Here is a 19,000-nt window from a genome sequence, read left to right on the forward strand (position 1 = left end):
CGTGTCGTCGGCAGGAGGGGCAGGCGGGCAGGACACACAGCAGACGGCGAGGGCAGGCGAGCAGGCTGCGGGCCACAGGGACACACACAGAGGCCACCAGGAGGACGCAGCACTTTGCAACACACTCGAGATTTGTTTTTGTTTTGGCTTTTTGTGTTTTGGTTTTTTTTTTTTTTTTTTCCTTTTTTCTCTTTTGTGACATAGAAGATTTGGTGACTTGTGACAGGGTGGCAGGAAAGGTGGACGTAAACAAAGGCCAGGAGGGAGGGCCGAGGAGGACAAGAAAGAAAAACACAGGAGAGGAGAGACACAAGTGGAGCACAAGAGAAAAACAGAGAGACCTTGGGATGGAGAGTGGACGAGGAGGCAGGGACAAGATCCAGAAAGAAAGGAGGATGTACAGAAAAAGCAGCACACACAGACACAGAGAGACAAAAGACGGCAACACAACGAGATAAGAAGAAATAAAGGCAGGGATAGAAACAGAAAAAGTCACCCATGGAACAGACGGGAACGGACGGGCAGGGGTAACCAGCACTGGGCCCACACACCTGAGCCTTCCTGGTTTCGGGCCAGAAGGGCAATGGTCCCAGGTTCTTGGGGGGGCCTGAGTTGCCCCGGCCCCTCGTTCTCCTCCTGCCATCCACCTGGCTTGCCCAGGCTGCCCAGCAGTGACTACTGGGGGCTCTGCTGTCCTCAGCACCAAGCCATGTCCGTGGGCACTCACGGGCAGGCAGGACATCGGCGGGGCCCTTTGGCGTGGCCCTGGCCCAATGCACCATCCACAAGGGTCTCGGGTCCTCTTTCTGCTGCTCGGCTCCAGCAGCCTCGCTAGATTGCATGGTTGGTGTAGGTGACATAGGTCTGTCTGGTGGCCAGGGCTGGAAGGAGAAAGACGAGAGGCATCAAGGAGTCAGGAGTGGCTTCTTCAGAACCCCTTCCACACAGGCACCCCCTCGCACAAGCACATCCCGTAGCTCCCCCACCCACCTAGGGCACCAAGTCCAGACTCCTGAACTGTGCGATCACATTCCCCGAAACCACGTGCCAGTGCCGTGAGTCCTCCAGTCGCTTCTCCAGCTGTACCCCCACTGGCCAGGGCCCGGACTTCCTCCTCATGGACACTATTCTCGCTGTGTTAGGCTGCCTGCCTGCCCTTCCTGTCCCTCCTCACTTTGTCTCTCTAGCTACGACCCACCCTTCAAGCCAAACAAACAAAAAAACCTGGTGCCATAGAGTCAATTCCGACTCACAGTGACCCTACAGGACACAGTAGAACTGCCCATAGGGTTTCCAAGGTTGTCATCTTTATGGAAGCAGCCTGCCACATCTTTCTCCTGCAGAGTGGCTGGTGGGCTCTAATCACTGACTGAGCTCGACCCTTCGAGCACTCCTTCCCAAATTCCACTTCTCCGTGAGGGCTTCCCCACTCTGGAGCCCCTGACTCCACCATAGTTGAAAAGGATCACTTTCCTTTATGACATAATTATATAACCTTAAAATATTATCAAAGGAAGTTCAACAACACACATTTTGGAAGAACACGAAAAGAATATATATTAAACATTAAACACGTTAGGATGGTGGTCTAGGGGAAGGGGAAAGGAGTAGGGACAGGAGAAATAAATAAGACAAGAGGGAGGCCTTGAAAGGACCAGGGATGATTCTGGATGGAAACTGAGGCATATGATTGACTCCACCCTCTGCCCCCAATGCCCAAGGAAATGTAAGTCCTCCTGGACCACCTCCCATTTCTGAACATCCCCTTTCCATTTCTTGGTGTCCCTTTCTGGCCTCAGCCTTGAGCCTCCCTTACCTGCAGCTGTCCCTCTGGCCCTTACTCATCCCACGGCTGGGACCGGGTTGCCTGTCCAAGTATCTCCCATTTCCTGGTCACACCCCCTGGGGACCCTTCCCCTACCAGGCCTGGCCCAATGACGGTTCCACAGCTGGTGGTGATGTCAGCTCTTGTAGGCAGCACGAGTGTCCACCCCTCCACTCCCCACCCCACCAAGTTCAGACTTCACAACAGCCCAGTGAAGAGGCCAAGTCTTATCTGACAAGTCCCTGGGTGGTGCAAGAGGTTAATATGCATTGGTTTGGCTGCTAACCAAAAGTTGGAGGTTCCAGTCCACCCAGAGGAGCCTTGGAACAAAGTCCTGGAGATCTACTTTCCAGAAATTAACCACTGAAAACCCTTTGGGGCAGTTATATTCTGACACACATGGGGTCATCACGAGTGGGGGTCGGCTCCACTGCAATGGCGTGGTGGTATTCCACTGGACAGATGAGGAACTGAGGCCAGAGAGGGGAAGAACCTGACTGGTCCTCAGTTCTGTCCCACGACCCCTCGCCACGTCTTTGCCCTGCCAGGGTTTAGGGCCTCCTTAGGAGGTCGAGGAGTTTCTCTCAGTGGCAATAATGCTGCCCGGCATGGGGGTTGGCCTGCTGGTGTGGAGAGAGGAGGCTGAATGGAAGAAAATCATGATGCCTTTTGTCATAAAGCTGCTCTGATCCACTGTCAGACTCCGTCAGCTCTGGGAGGGAAGTCCCATCTGCTGGGCCAGCCAGGGGCGTTTGGCCTGGACAAGAGGAAACCAGGGGAGCAGTGTGGTGGACCACAAGTCATCCCTTCCAATCCTCTCTCCCAGGTTTTTCTGGGCATGTGATGGCTGAATTAAGAACTAGATTTCCCAGCCTCCCTTGCAGCTAAGTATGGGCCATGTGACTATATTCTCACTACTGAAATGTGAGTGGAAGGGCTGTGTGCAACTTTCTTGTCATTTAATTAAAACAAGAGATTGTTTGCCCTGCTCTTCCTCTCATTCCCCTTCCACAGGCAGTTGAGACATGGAGGTCAACCGGTCTCAACCATCAAGACTAGGACGACCCTCTGGGAGCTGATGGAGCAACAAGATGGAAAGAACCTGGGTCCTCAGCACCTGCCCACCCTTCATGTACTATTAAGTCAGAAAGAATTAGAATTCTGTCTTATTTGAGCCAGTCTACTCTGGAGCCTCTGAAGCTCACTAATACAGGCAGGATTGCTGTGTCCAACTATCAGAAGACCATCCTGTGTGGGAAGAAGCAAACGTGTGAGGAGAGGGGCACACCATGGAATCAATGGGGCAGGCATGAGGGTCAGAGTTCACTTCAGTTTAAGGAAGAACTAAGCGTGGAATGGGCAGCCTTATGTGGTAGTGAGCTCCCTGTCAGCAGAAATATTCAAGCTGAGGTTGTGCAATGGCAGGGAAGTTTCAAGCTTTAGGTGATATCTGGACAGGTGCTAATGGAAGGAAATGGTGCCCACGACACCCAGGAGAAGAATAGGAACATAGTACAGCATCTTATAGTTCACAAAGAATCCCCAGGTTCATTCTAAAATGACCAGTTTCCCTTCGGGGTGCTGGATGACCAAGGAGAGGCACATGGGATAGGTCAAATTAGATGGGGCAGCAACCAGGAGGTAGCCTGGGCACTAGGGTGCACCCAGAGAAAGGAGCTAGGCAGCTAGAGGCTGGGACACCCAGGGATGACAGAAGGTTCTGGAAGGGAGGTGGGAGGACAACCAGATAGTGCTCTGGAGGCAAGAGACTGGATTCTAATTGCAGTGAGGTCTGAATCTCTCTTTGTGACCCTAGGCAGGTTCTTCTCTGCTGGGCCTGTTTCCTGCCCATAATGCAAGAGGGGAGGCCCTTTTCCCCTAGACTTCTCCTGAGGGGCTCCCCGCCCACCCAATCACCTACTGTCGGAAAAAGAGCTCTGTGAATCTCTCCCCTGCAGGCGAGGCTGGTGAGAATCAATCCCCCAGGGCTCCATCACCCCCTGGGTGAACTGATAAAATTGCATTTCCAAACCTGTAAAACCCGTCAGTGGCTCCACGCTCAGAGGTGAAGGGAAACAGCAGCAGCAAGCAAAATATTCACTGACTACAGGCAAATGAGAGCCTAGGGCGTGGCTACAGGGCCAGCCAGTCAGGCTAGAGAAGACTAGAGCTGCCTTCTCTAGAAAACTCACTTCATGGGCTCCAAATGGAGGGGGCGGGGGGTAGTCAACCCTCAACCACCGCTGCGGGTCCCAAAGCTGTTCAACTGAGCCTCAGTATCACTACCTGGAAAACAGGAGCGATGAGTTTGCCCCACAAGCCTCAATTCCCTCATCTGTAAAATGGGGTTGATAATCAGCCCTCAGCTGGCTCTTGGGCAAGGGATCGATGACAATACACTTTAAACCTTGCAAAATGCTGGGCAAAGAGGCAGGGCTAAAATAAGCACAATGATGAGGAGAGGATGGTGACAGCAACGCTCCAGGGGCATCCTCAGTGCGCCAGAGAGGAGGGGGAGCAAGGGAGGGAGGGTCCCCTGGACTCACCCACCCCACCGCCGCCTGTTGCTGACAAGAGGCCCTTGCTGCTGGTTTTCAGTCACCCTGTCTCAGATAACAATTAGCTGGGCAACGGCAGGCATGAGCTGACAGCTCCCATTTGTCGCCCCCAAGTCTCCGAGTCCAATCTGCCTGCAATCGGGCCCCTAAATTATTTATTCTGTTGTTTGTTTAAAGATACGTGGCCTGCCAGTGACAGAGTGAAAAATGTCCCTGCTCCACAGGAGTGACACCTCCCCACTCCTCCTGCTCACACACCCCCAGTCTGGCTGTCCCCAGAATTAATCACCTGTATCCGGCCTGGCCTCCATGACCCCTGTTGTCACCAAGCTGAGAGACAGTGGGGACAAGGGGTGCTGGCCTTTGGCCTTAGCTGGGGGGTAGGGGAGATGGAGAGCTCTCATCCTTCGCTGCAGGAAGCAGGGACTGGGAATGTGGGTCTCCCCTCTCCATGCCTCCACACCCCTCCTTGTCTGGTGGGGGTGGGAATTGTCACCTATCCCAGGTGACTGGTCCGAGCACAGGCAGAGGTGACAAATACCAGAGCCCTCTGTGGAGGCCACTGCCCCTATAATTCTGCCTGGCCTGTCCCAGAACCATGAGGGTCACCCTTTGGGGTCAAGGTTCGCTCCAGCTAGATACTGTGCTCTCACAGGGGCTAATGCCCACTAGGTCTCAGAGCACCTGAGAGAAGCTTGTGTGATGGGCTTTGAAGGAACACGACATAGGAAGGGCAAATCTCCATGGGAAGGAGGAAAAGAAAGGGCAGGAATACGGGGCAGGAGATAAGGGAGGGAATTCCTGCTCAGGAAAAAGTTCTGCTTAGGGGCTTCCTTGGGGTTTGTGGACATCTGTATGGCCACAAAAGGCCTGAACTGGGGAGTCCTGGGAGGACACTCAGTGTGGAGGGCCTGGGGCACCCGAGGGGAGCCTCAGGGCTACAGTGGGGGGAAGCAGGGACTCTGAAAGGTCAGCAAGACTGGAAGGAAAGCAGAGGTCATGGTGGGGGGGACAGGGCACATAGAGAGTCACCAGCAGGTGTCAATCAGAGAGAGAAATGTGAGAAGTCAGCTACACTGCCCACCTGCCACAGAGGATAGGACCCCAGAGACAGGAAGGCCACATGAAACACATTGTGGTGGGGCACAGTGGCTAGCCAGCCACCACCTTGCTGTGTGACCTCAGGAGAGTCACTCATCCTCTCTGGGCTCACAGGCCTGCTGTGAAGATCGCTCAGCAGGGGAGAGGCTGCGGGATATGAAAAGCTCTGTTTGGATGTGGGAAGGGACTTCCCGAGTTTTCACAGTTTATGTTCCCTCTATGCAAACAATGTTGAGAATGGAAGAGAAGATGCATCACCCTGAGCCCCATGACAGGGACCCTGTAAGAGGGGACCTGTTCGGTCTGTCCCCTGCCTCCAGCCCAAACACAGTGGTGGAAAGGACTCCTGTTTTGCCTGATCTTTGGAGACTCTGCTCTGGGCCTTCTGTAGTCTAGCCTTATCCCTCCCGCTGCCATTGAAAATGTTCATATCTAGCCGTTCCCCCACACTGGAGGGAGGAAACAGAGTGCTGGTGCCTAGGTCTAAAACTCTGGAGGGGTGAGGGGGTGTCTCCTCCCTCCCCCCACCAATAGGGCTCCCCAAGACGTTTAGAGAGGGGAGGAGGCAGGAGAATCTGCCATTTAAGCCATTTGGGCCATTTACAGAGTGTCCAGGGAGGAAGCCAGAGCCTGCAGTGGGGCTGAGGTGGGCACAGCAACCCCTTAGTCTGGAGAAGGCCCAGAGGTCCACTGCCCACCCTGAGCAGCTAGAAGTGAAGCCCATGGAGGCCCACTCCACAGGCTGCAGTCCCTGAGGCCTCACCCCAGGGCAGAGGCCTCTCTGTCTGAGGACTCGAAGGCAGTGAGGAGACCACAGCAGAAGTCAGGTCCCGGCCCTGCCACCTGCTGGCCGTGTGACCTCTGTGAGTCCCTCGCCTCTCTGAGCCTCTGTTCCCTCATTGTATTATCCAGATGATAAAAACACCAGCCTTTCAAGGTTGCCGTGAGAACAAAAATGGCACATAGTACATCTGGCACACCGTAAGGGTTCAAGAAATGGTCACCACTCTTACTCATCCCCTGAGAGGAACCTGGGTCAGGGGGAGGGTGCAAACTTGCCCCCCACATTCCCTGCCCCTCTCTGTCTGTCTCTCCTCACCCACACAGGGCTGGCTCCAGGAACAGAGAGTTGGCAAAGATGGTGGGCTTGTTCCCTCCCGTAACCCTCCCTGGAGGGCCCTATCCTGCCCAGGTCTTGGGCCTGATGCTAAGATATCGAAGTTCCTGTCCCTGCTCTCCCCATTCCCAGCAGTCCCGACCCTCTCTACTACTGAGGTCACCTCTGAACGCTCCCTCAGGACACATCACCTCACCCTGCCCCCCTCACTTATCCATCCTGGCCTGGCAACGTCCTGGGTCCCCATCTCTCAGGGCCCTGCTAGGGGACAGCTGGACAAAGCTAAGCTGGGGTGTTACGGCTGCTCTGGCACCAGGGCCCCCCTTTCCAGTGAGGAGGGGGACTCTCCAGATAACCCCTTCTCCCCAGAGGGACTTAAAGGGAGCAGGCAAAGAGATGGGCCCCAAACTCTTTGTCTTCGAGTCAATTCTGACTCATAGTAACCCTATAGGACAGAGTAGAACTGCCCCATGGGGTTTCCAAGGCTGTAAATCTTTACAAAAGCAGGTTGCCACATCTTTTCTCCCACAGAGCAGCTGGTGGGTTCCAACCACTGGGCTTTCTGTTAGCAGCCAAGTGCTTAACCACTGTGCCACTGGGGCTCCTTGTGGGCTCCAGGGCTAACAAATTCCAGGATCTCGTCTACCTACATGAACCAGGCCCCCAAAAGCCTCACCCCACATGGGACAGAGATCCCTGGAAGAGCATGGCTAGAGTGGAGTGGGAAAGGGGACCCTGAGGTTTTCTCAGGGCTACCAGGAGTAGGTGGGGCAGACAGGGTACCTGGTACCTCGAGGTTCTCTCTGAACTCCCTCTGGCTGCCCTCCTATGGCCTCGGTGTTCTGTCAATGTCCCCCTTCCCTACCCTCCCCCAGAAGGGAAGACTAGGGATGTAGCATGGTCAGCTTGGGGCAGGGCTGCTGGCCAGGTGCACACCCCCACAGTCCCCACGTAGAGGGCGGAGCCTGGGCGAGCCCAGAGGGAGAGGGGCGGGGTTAGGAGCTTACTTGGGGCCTCGAGGTTCTCGCAGAGCTCGGACTTGGCCTCGCCGTTGGGCCGGAAGCTGCCCTTCTGCGTGAACTTGTTGGACATGGTGGCGGCGGTGACAACGGCTTTGAGGCTGCGCTTGCGCTTGGGCACGTTCTGCTCCGGGTGGAAGAGGATGATGTAGACCTTGGGCATGTAGAGCATCCCCAGGGACACCGAGGCGCTCAGACTCACCGAGACCGTCAGCGTTGTCGTCTGGATGTACAGCTGGGGGCGGGCCAGGGGCGGCGTCAGAGCGGGCTTTGCCTTGGCCTTGCTGGGCCCTGACCCGGCCCAACGCCCACCCGGGGGACACACACAGCAGGGACAGACGCCCTGTGCCCCGCTGGCTTCAGCCAAGAGGAAGCGTGGTGTGACAGTGAGGAGGTGGTACATTAGACAAGAATTCACAGGTTCACATCCTGGCTCCACCACTTCTAGCTGTGTGGTCTTGGACAAGTCACGTCCTTGTGACTCAGTTTCCTCATGTATAATACAGGCATGATAATTATAGTACTTTCTTTACAGGGCTGGTGTGAGGATTAAAAGACTTAACAAATGTTAAAAATGTGTAAAACAATGCCTGGCACGTGGTAAGTGCCATATAAGTATTTGTGATTATTATATGCTATTTGGGGGAAGCATCTGCGAGAAGGAGCCCTCAGGGGTCCACGGCTGACCACCCTCAAGAACCTACACGGGGCTGGGAGATGAACACCTGTTGGATTGCCTTGGGGCATCTCCCAATGGCTGTGCCACACAGCCTCTAGGACCTGGCCCCCCACTCAGGGACTGCCACCCCCCAAATGCTACCCCGTGCTAAACAGGTCAGTGGCATGGGAGCCACAGCGCCCAGTGAGATCCACGGTGGCAGCACAGTCAAAGCTCATTTCACGCTCACTCGCCAGCACTAACAGTGACAGATGTTTAGCAAAATGAAAGCCCATTAATCTGGGTGTTGGATAATCTATTCTCTAATAGTGGGGCCTTCCAGGCAGGGCCCAACAATTCCCAATGTCCCCATTGGGGATCCCCTTCCTTCCCTCCTCCTCTCCCTCCAGGTCCTCTCAGAGCTGAGCTGCCACTCTGGCCCCCCTGGGCCAGGGTGTTGCCAGGGGGGACCCAGGCTGTGCTCCCTAGGCCTGGGCACTGGGGGACAGGAAATGTTCTGCCCCCGACCCTGGTCTGCTGTTTCTGGGCCTGCCCATGACTCCTGGTTTCCAGCTAATGTACCATCTCCTCCAGGAAGCCTTCTCTGACCCCTGGCTTGCTCCACCCCTCCATGGCAGGCTTCATTCCTTGCACCCTGACCAGCAGTGTGGACATAGGTCTGGACTTGCTCCCTGAAGTCACAGGGACCCTGGCCTCTCTGATAGTCCCTGGAGGGCAGGGGCCAAGTCTTCCCATTCTCATATTCCTCCCCATCTCCTGCCCCCTCCACAAATGCCTCATGACCCTGAATCTGAAGGCCTTCACTTCTAGCCACTTCTCCCAGGTTTCCCACCATTGAGAGAAGGGCTGGACACTTCTAGCCACCTCTCCCAGGTTTCTTACTTTAAGAGAAGGGCTGGAGAAGCTCTAGGGTCTGGGAGGAGAGAGTTAGAGGCAGACCGGAGACTGTGTGACCTGGGAAAGCCCAGCCCCGTCTCTGGGCCTCAGTTTCCTCATCAGTAATGGGATGATAGCAACTACCTCACCCAAACCACAAGGCTACCCCAAGCATAGTCTGTGAATCCACATGGAACTTGCTTTTAGTGGTTGCAAGCAGGGGAGGGGACATGGGAGCACACCAGACAGCCATGTTGTTCCCAAGCCAATAAGCTGATGCTCCTCTAAGCCACACCTCCAGGCTGGAGTGGCCCAGCTCAAGCAGGGCTCTACGGGGAGGGCGGCTGGGAGTGTGGCAAGGTTGTTTCATTTGCCACCATTCAGGAAAATGTCACAAGCCCAGAGGAAACTGAAGCCTGATCCCCAAGGGGCTCACGCCCCTCCAGACACAAACATGCATTTCCAGACCTCACAGCCACACTTTCACCCAGGGGCACAGAACTGCTCCCAGCACCTGGACAGCAGCAAGGCCATGACAAGCCAGTGGGAAGGTGCTGACCCCTCTCCCACCCCATGACATGGGTCAGTGGCCAGGGTGGGTAGTGGGACAGACTCCAGGGTATCATAACGGACCCCTTGGAGGAAACAACAATGACCTGGGCTTATTCTCTGAGTCTTCCCCATCAGGCTGGGAGCTTCCTAGGGGTAGGGATGTGTCTCCCTCATTAGATTGGGGGCTCCCTGGGGGACAGAGGCTGCCTCTCCTCTCAGACTGGGGGTTCCTGGGTATAAGGATTGTGTTTTCAGGTCAGATGCTTATCTTAGAGCTTCTGCCCCCACCTTGTTGATGAGGCAACTGGGCCCCGGTGGAGTTGGTGGATACAGGGGTGGAGGCCACCTCTCTGAACAGAGCAAGCCCTGCAGTAGACACAGCCCTGTACTGGGGGCTGGGAGCCTGGGTCCCAGACTCCACTCTGCCCTGACCCACTATGGGATGCTGGCAAGTTCTGCCCTCTGCAGGTAGCAGAGGCCCCGCCGTTCACACAAGCAGGGGCAGCTGCAGGAGTGTGCAATCTGTGCAGGTGCACAGCACCCCATGCTGGGAATGGCCCCACACTTGGTTTAATGCTCTTCTGCCACTATCTTGAAATTCTTAATAATTGCTGAACAAGAGGCCTCACATTTTCATCTTGCCCTGGACCCTGCAAATTATGTAACTAAGCCAGTCATGGGTGCTCTGTTCTATTTTGCTTTTCAGCTGAGGAGCCCTTTCTGCAAACAAAAATCTAAGGAGGGGTGTAAACAGGTCAAATCTGAGCAAAGCTTCTCTGGGGAACTCCTGTCTGCTGGGCCTCTCCCTCCCAACATGGGCCCTGGGGATTTTTCCAGCCACCCCGGAATGCTTGAGGAACATAGCCTCTGAGGCTCAGGGTATCCTTTCTATGGAAGGCAAAGGAAAAGGCAAGGAATCATGGCTGGTGCATGACGCCCATGTGCTCCTTGAGCCACAGGTGCCAACTACATGGGGGTGAGGGCTCCTGGGGGGGTGGCCAGCCCTGCGCACGGCAGAAGTGGGGTTGCCCATCCCCCAGTTTCTCTCCTTGCTCCAGGTTCTGGTATTCCCACTCCACCACTGAGGCATGCCTCTGGCTAGGACATTGCTTCCGGAGCCCCCATGCACACTGTCACCAAGAGTCAGTAGTAACCTGTTAGCCTTCGTCAGAGAAGCAGTGGTCCTCTAGAGATGGGGGGCACCCCTGAAGGGTTGGGACCGAGATACATACGAGGGGTTTAAAGGAAGGCAGAGTGAGAGGTGGCCTTCAAGATGCGATTTCACCTTCTTGCTCATTCACCCATCTCCCAGCTCAGTGGTGCCTGAAATTTTACCATTCCTGCTCCTCTCGGAAACCCTGGTGGTGCAGTGGTTAAGAGCTACAGCTGCTAACCAAAAGGTCAGCAGTTCAAATCCACCAGGCACTCCTTGGAAACCCTATGGGGCAGTTCTCCTCCATCCTGTACGGTCACTATGAGTCAGAATCGACTCGACGGCAACGGGTTTTTTTTTTTTTTTCTCCTCTCTTTGTCAGGCCCTTGCTACACTCCAACCTGCATCTGTGAAGAATCCTGCATTAAGGGTTTTCACTAACCAAGTGCTCCCCAGAGGAAAGGAGGTTGTCAGAGCTGGGTATGATGGGGGAGGGCAGAGGTCACCTTGGGTGGGGCAAAGGGCACGGAAAGGGGTGGTTATAGATATGGATGATGAATTTCCCGGTGAGGACAGGGTGGGAGGGGCCCTGAAAGGGCCTGGTAAGGGTGCACTGCCTGCTTTGTGCTTCTGCCCAGGCGAACCCTGAGGGGTACTGGGATCCTTAGAATCTGTACAGACCAGACAAAGAACTTCTCCCACACCTGGCCAGCTTCCCAGCCATGTCCTTCCCAAGCCTGGCTGAGCAGTAACCTCACACACTGGAGAAACCCCACTCCTGTCAGCTCAGGGTAATGCCAAATGGCTGTGGTGTTAAGCCCTGGAAATCCGGGCTAATGCTGGCAAATCCATCTGCCTGGTCACCGGCGCGGCACAGCCTCACTCTGCAACTGCACCTGCACCCTGGGGGACACGCTCAGCTGAGCACGTACGTGTGTGTGCACACACATTCTGCACACACACATATTTGCTCATGCATGCCTATATACAGATGCACACACACACACACACACACACAAACCTGAACTCACAGCTGCACACTCAGCCCTGGCTCAGACATACTTGGGCTCACAGACACACACACCCCTTCATGCACCTGAGTGCACACACACACATACACACAGAGTCACTCACACACATCTGCACACAGACCTGAGCACACGCATACACCGGTACATATGATACCTATACTCATACGTCTGTACACACACCTGTGCACACACACTTCAGGGTATATGTACTCAATCTGCACACTCGTACATACGCCAGCAGCCCTAAACCCCTCGACACACACATCAACCCACCCCCACTCAATCTGCAGGCGTACACACACACACACACACACACACACACACATCCCTCGCACCCACCACTGACCGTGCACACGGTCATATCTGTACACATACATATCTGTACCTGCACACTTCTGTACACACACCATAAATCCTCGCAGCCCCACCCCACTCCACCTGCACACACACCCTCCGTCGCCAGGCCTGCAGCTTCTACTGGGGCTGTTTATAGCTCCGGGCATGACATGGCACAGATACGGCCCCCAGAGCAGCACAGGGCTGCCCCAGCCTCTAAGAAGACTGCTGGTCTGAACTGACAGGGACTTCAGGGCTCATTTGTCCACTCCTCATCCCGAGTCAGAGACCCTGGCCCAGAGAAGGAGAGAGGTGTGTCCCAGGTCACATGGCCATTGGGGGCAAAGGTCTTAAGCCCCACAGGGTCACACAGGTGAAACCAGCCTGCTCTGTGGCCCGGGGCAAGTCCCTGCGCCTCTCAGAGGAGATCGCCTCAGAGGCTCCTTCTCAGGGTGAGGGGAGCCTCCTAAAAAGGGAGAAATCAGAGGCAGTGGGTTATCTGGAAAGACTGGGTTGTGGGAAGGGGTGAAGGAGACTGGGCCCCAGCATCTGGAGGTGCGAGGGTCTGATACCCAGGTTCAGCAGCACAATGGGGAGCGAGGTGCTGGCAGGCAACAGAGGAATTATGGGAAGGTGGAATGAGGAGACTTAACCACCATGCTGTCTGCCTTGCAGCTGTGTACCTTTACTCCCTGAGGAAGGGCCTCCTGGCATTGTTGAGGGTAATTTCTCAAGCTGCCAGCTTCCTGAGGTGTGGGGTGGCCTCCCCTTTTGGCTTTGTGGACCCCATGGGCGCTAAGGGGCATGGAGGCTCTGCCTGTACCTGCCTTCAGCAGGGAGGGCTTCCTGATGGCCTGGTAGGGGTGGGAGACACAGCTCACAGGGTGGGCTGGGTACAGGGGGTGGTTGCTTTGGCCCAAATGTGCAGGGTGGCATTACCCTCCTGGAGCTAAGCCTGGTCTCAGACCTCAGGCTCTTCACCGCCAGGCCCCAGGTCTGCTTCTTGGAGCTCCCCAATCCACAGGGCCACCAATGGCAGACATGCCACAGGGCTCTTCAATCCAGACCCAAAGGATTCAGAGTGAAGGACAGAGCTCCTGCCCTTGAGGAGTTGTTGAAGAAGAGGTGGTCATCTACCAAGGAAATCCGGGGGCAGGTGAGGTGTCCCATAGCTGCAGGGAACAGTGTGGGCTAGAGGTAGAGGGGCAGAAACGGGTGCTCTTGAGATATAGCCAAGGTCAAGTTCAATTGTGCCACCTACTGGCTCTGTGACCTTGGGCAAGTCACTCCACCTCTCTGTGCCTCCATGTCTTCTTCTCTAAGTGGGGATAGTAATACCTACCAGGCTGCCGTGGGGCCTTACTGAATGCCAAGCCTCCCTCAGCTCACACCCAGGCTCACGGTTTTCAATGCCATCCATACACTGACCACTCCCACAATTACATCTCCAGCGAGGACCTCGTCCCTGAATTCCAGACTCAACCAATTTTCAGCTGTTGACTCAACAGCACCCCTTGGATGTTCAATGGGCATCCCACACTGAGCACGTAGGACTCCTCTCATTGTCTTCCCCAGCTTGGGACATGGAAACTCCTTCCTTCTGATGCTCAGACCCCAAACCATGGAGCCATCCTTGACTCTTCTTTGTCTCCCACCCCACACACAATCCATCAGAAACCCTGCCAGCTCTACCTCCAAACACATCAGGGATCTATCACTTCTCACCATCTGCTGCCAACACTCTCATCCAGGCCAGCAGCATCTTTTGGCTGGGTTCTTACAGTGACCTCTGCACTCGTCCCCCTGCTCCTGCCTTTGCCCTCCTCAGTGCTCCGCCCAGCAGCCAGAGGGATCTTTTCAAACAGAGATCAGACAACGCCTCTCGTCTGCTCAGAGCCCACAGTGGCTCCCTTCTTACTCACAGAAAAACCCAACATCCTTCCCACAGCCTCCTCGGTCACACCACCTGCCCAGTTACCTTTCTGACCCTGTCCCTACCACGCTCCTCTGGCTTCCTCAGCTCCCACCTCTCCAGCCTCCTAATAGGGTATAAGCTACTCCATTGCATTGTTCGATTATTATAACACCCTGTAAGGGATGCAGGGCAAGGATCATGGCCCCAAGTTAATGATGAAGAAACTGAGGCTGGAGAGGCCAGCAGGCTTGCCCTAGGTCCCACAGTTAGACATGGAGCTTGGACCAGGAGCTGGTGTCTTTGGTCCAATGTGATCCCCGTTTTTGGCCTCTGACTTCCAGTGACTCCCAATGCTTCAAGATAAAGGCCTCCCAGTTGGTCAGGCAGTGCAGGTGCTGGGATGTGGGCAGAGTTCACAAGACCCTTCTTGTGTGCCCAGAGCCTCAAACCAGGCCAGGAGAATGGCCTAACAGAGACAGTAGAAGGCGGTCCCTCTGAAGCTTCCAGTCAAGGGAGGGAAGGGCCCTCTGATGGCACTGCCAGGACCCAGGCTCCTGGGCTTTTGGGGCAGATTGGGGTTGGGGAGAGGGGGACCCCAGAAAGCAGGGTAGACAGAGGAGGGAGAAGAAAGGAGGGGCAGAATGGATGATGGGAGCTAAGCAGGGAGAGAGGTAAGGGGAAGGAGAGTCTACGAAAGACAGAAGAATGGGAGATCAGCAGCATGCATAGAGAGGAGAGAGGAAGGAGGGAAAGAAAAGAGGGAAGAAAGAAGAGAAGGAGATGAGGAGAAAAATGGAGTGGGAGAGGGGAGGCAGGGATGGAGAGGAGGAGGGAGGGAAAGAGAGGAGGATAGAAAGAGGGAAGGAAGGAAAGAAGAAAAGAAAAAAGGAGAGAGATAAGACAGAGAGGGAAAGAGAGAGAAAAGAGGAAGGATGAGAGAACAAGAAAAGGAAGGGAGAAAAAACCCAGAACCCACAGAAAAAACATGCAACTAATAGGAGAGAAGGCAGAAAGAGGCATGAAAGAAGGCATTTCTGGAGCAGGGTGAGAGGCCAGCCAGCTATTCCTTGGGGTTGGCAGAGGCTGCCCCCTGCTCATCGCCCTCCACGACGTTCTCACCCTCACCCACCACCCACCCCTGCCCCTCACCTTGTCTGCCGACTGTGAGGTGCCAAAGAAGATGGGGATGAAGGCAAGCCAGACGATGCAGGTGGTGTACATGGTGAAGCCAATGGGCTTGGCCTCATTGAAGGTCTCTGGCACGCCACGCGTCTTGATGGCATACACGGTGCACGTGACCATGAGCAGCATGCTGTAGCCCAGCAGGCAGATGAGTGACAAGTCCGAGATGTCGCACTTGAGCACCCCCCTGGCGAAGCGGGGGTCGAGCGTCCGCTGGTCCTGGAAGTCCACCACTGAGTGGGAAGGGTCCACCACAAACCACACACAGATGCCCAGCAACTGCAGGGAAATGAGGCTGAAGGTGATGGCCAGCTGTGAGGCAGGGCTGATGAAGCGCGGGGCGCTGACCGACCGCTTGCCCTGCTCGAAGATGCGGTAGATGCGGTTGGTCTTGGTGAGCAGGGCGGCGTAGCTGATGCTCATGCCCAGGCCCAGGAAGATCCGGCGCAGCGAGCAGGTGCCCAGGTCAGGCTCGGCGATCATGAGGAAGGTGGTGGCATAGCACAGGAAGATACCTGCCAGCAGCACGTAGCTCAGCTCTCGGCCCGAGGCCTTGACAATGGGCGTGTCATTGTAGCGCACGAAGGTGATCACCACGAAGAGCGTGGCGGCAATGCCCACCACGGCCAGGAAAAGGGGCAGCACGGCCCATGGCGAGTCCCACTCGAGCTTGATGATGGGGATGGGCCGGCAGCCCGTGCGGTTCTCCGTGGGCCGCATGTCGTAGGGGCACGTCTTACAGGTATAGCGATCCACCTGGTACTGGTAGCCTGTGCAGGGCTCACAGTGCCAGCAGCAGGGCATGCCCTTCACTGTCTTCTTCCGCTCGCCTGGCTGGCAGGGCAGGCTGCAGATGGAGCGCGGCAGCTGCTGCCCACTCCCCGGCCACTGCATCTGCTCCATCTGGCAACGACAGGACCGGGGAGCCAGCCTCAGGACACACTGCTACCCAGCACCCTGGACCCTCCCACTGGGTGGCACCCGATAGCCCCACACCTGAATCACCCAGTTACCAAAACCCGTTGCCGTCAAGTCGATTCTGACCCACAGCGACCCTACAGGACAGAGTAGAACTGCCCCATAGGGTTTCCAAGTAGCGGCTGATTGATTTGAACTGCCAACCTCTCGGTTAGCAGCCACATCACTAAAAACCTAGCTCAGTCCCACCAAAACTTGCCAAATCAGACAGTTGGATCTAAACAAGCTTCTCTGCATGATTCAGACACAACTGACCTACAGTGAATCTCAACCTAATCCAACAATCTGAAAGGGTGTATGGAGAAACTAAGCCCCAGAGAGCAGCAGCAACAGCCCAGAGTCGTGTGGGGTATCAACGACCAAGCGGAGAGAACTCAGAAGTTCTGACTCCCAGCCCCTAAAGCTGTGCTGTTCACAGTGGTCCCCAGGCCAGCAGCGTCGGCAGCAACCCAGAAGCTTGTTGGAAATGCAAACTTTCGACCCCACACCCGACCTACGGAACTCAGAATCTGCGTTTTTTAACAAGACCCTCCCCCTCCAGGTGATTTGCGTGCACACTGGAGTGACTGATGTGTTGTCGAATGGCTCAGCCCACAGTGCCTGCCCTGAGCCTCATGGGGAGATGGGTTCAGCAGACAGCAACAAGCAAAGGTTTAATCAGAGGGGACTTAATTTGTGCCTGTTGTTGTCACATGCTTGTGGAGTTGATTTTCAACTCACAGCAACCCCATGTGTTACAGAGTAGAACTGCTCCATAGGGTTTCCTAGGCTGTAATCTTTAGGGGAGCAGATCGGTAAGTCTTTCTGCCACGGAGCTACTGGTGGGTTCGAACCACCAACCTTTCGGTCAGCAGCTGAGCACTTAACAGCTACACCACCGGGGCTCGCTCCTTAATGAGTGCCTAGGGATTAGCGTTTCTTTACGTTTTGCTTCAAATTAGTGCTAGTCACAGCTACGTGTCTCTGAAGACACAATCACTGTGAGCAAAGGAGCCGCAGGACCTCTGTAATGCCCTGCTGAATATATTCCAATATTCTGGAAAGCAAGTGAGAGGCCCAAAAGAACTCCAGGCACTGGGCAAAGGGAGTTTGACTGCACTGGGGAGCCTTATTCAAAGAGTCTGCTCTGAATAGGGGAGCTCTTAGGAAAAGAGTTTATTCTTAGAGCGCAGCCAGACTGGCTAGGCTGGTGCCATGTTTGTGCTACGTGTGAGATGCTCGCTCCTGGACGATAGATAATCAGTTGGTTCAGGACATGGGGAGGTTTTCAGAGCTGAAGGAGAAGTTGGGGGTGGGACAAAGAATCCAAAGATGCCCTCAAGGTATGGTGGGAAGACAACCTCAAGGAAGTAGGATATCCTGTGGCTCTGGGCATGATAGGGCTATGTGTGGCCCTGAAAGCCTAAGCGTATAGCAATGACCAGTGCAAGCATCTTGCAGGAATGATGAGGCAGGAAAAACCCTGAGCACTGGAGCTGTGAGGCTGCAGGGAGAAAGACCTTTCCCTAGAGGACAGGGGGTGATGTGGGTGGGGAAATATTTCCAGTCTGGAAAAATCTCTGGCTCCAGTGGAAAGGGAATCCCTGGGTGATGCAAACAGTTAACATGCTTGACTGTTAACCAAAAGGTTAGAGGTTCGAGTCCACCCAGGGGCACCTCAGAAGAAAGGCCTGGTGATCTACTTCCAAAAAATCTGCCATTGGAAATCCTATGGAACTCAGTTTTGCTTTTTTTTTTTTTTTTAACTGGTTTCCAGTGGAAAGAGCAGTAAATGCAGTTCTGTTGATCACAGTGGATCACAGGTCTGTTGCTGATGCGTGCTGTGTACCCTTGAGCAAACGCCTTGACCCCTCTGAGCCTTTGTTTCCCCCACTGATCCAATGATAGTGGATATGAAGCCGCGTGGTCTTTTGTTACTGAGAGTGGCTTCGATTTAGAAGTTGTACGGGAATATTTTTATACAATTGATCCTCAATAATTTCTGAATTCCAGATTTACGAATATGCCTTTCACTAAAAATACCTGCGGCACTTTCGCAGACATGCACGTGGGCAGAGTGATGAAAACTTCCCAGCTAAGCACGAACAAGGCTAGTTCGTTATTCACTAATTCGGTATTCACGGGCACTTTATAGCACATAACTACTGCAAATAATGAGATTCGACAGTATTTTGCTAGAACGTCAGCTCCATGAAGGCAAGGGCTTTTGTGTTGATTTCCTGAGTTACTGCTGAGTTTGCAGCCCCTGGAACAGGGCTGGCACATAATAGAGGCCCAAAAAGTCTCTGTGGAATCTATGAAGGAATGACTGTACCCAAGTAGTGAGGTCAAGGGCGCTGGCAATGAGAGGCCCCCTCACTTTCAGACCCGGGGGGAGGATGGTGGCCAGGCTGCTGAGGCCTCTTCCTTGGACCCTAGAGCCTTGCCTGCTCTATGCCTCCACAGCACAGCCCAGACTGAGCCGCTCAAGGGGAAAGTAGGGAAGATGTGGCAGGTAAGGTCCATCCCTCCTCACCTCCTTCCATCATCTCAACCCCACCTGGTCCTTATAGGGGTGGGAGTAACAGAGGACTAGGAGGGCCTGGTGGGCTGGGCCAGGATAAGCCACGGAGCCATGGAGACAGTTTGCTGGGTGAAGGGGCCTTGTATCACTGGGGACTTTTAGGGCCGCAGTCCAC

At 54.8% G+C, this 19,000-nt stretch overlaps 1 protein-coding gene across 1 annotated transcript in view; it reads right to left on the minus strand.

Moving 5' to 3' along the window:
* Nucleotides 1-201: 201 nt before the first annotated feature.
* Nucleotides 202-19,000, minus strand: part of GRM4 (glutamate metabotropic receptor 4) — a 131,639-nt gene continuing 112,840 nt past the window's right edge. Inside the window, exons 9-11 of the mRNA XM_023540198.2 lie at nt 15,312-16,247; nt 7,609-7,855; nt 202-881 (exon numbers count right to left, since the gene is read on the minus strand). Of these exons, the coding sequence (XP_023395966.2) occupies nt 832-881; nt 7,609-7,855; nt 15,312-16,247 (1,233 nt within the window). The 3' untranslated portion in view covers nt 202-831. The remainder of the gene's footprint in view (nt 882-7,608; nt 7,856-15,311; nt 16,248-19,000) is intronic.

The sequence above is a fragment of the Loxodonta africana genome, chromosome 1 (assembly GCF_030014295.1).
Source record: "Loxodonta africana isolate mLoxAfr1 chromosome 1, mLoxAfr1.hap2, whole genome shotgun sequence".
Lineage (NCBI taxonomy): Eukaryota > Metazoa > Chordata > Mammalia > Proboscidea > Elephantidae > Loxodonta > Loxodonta africana.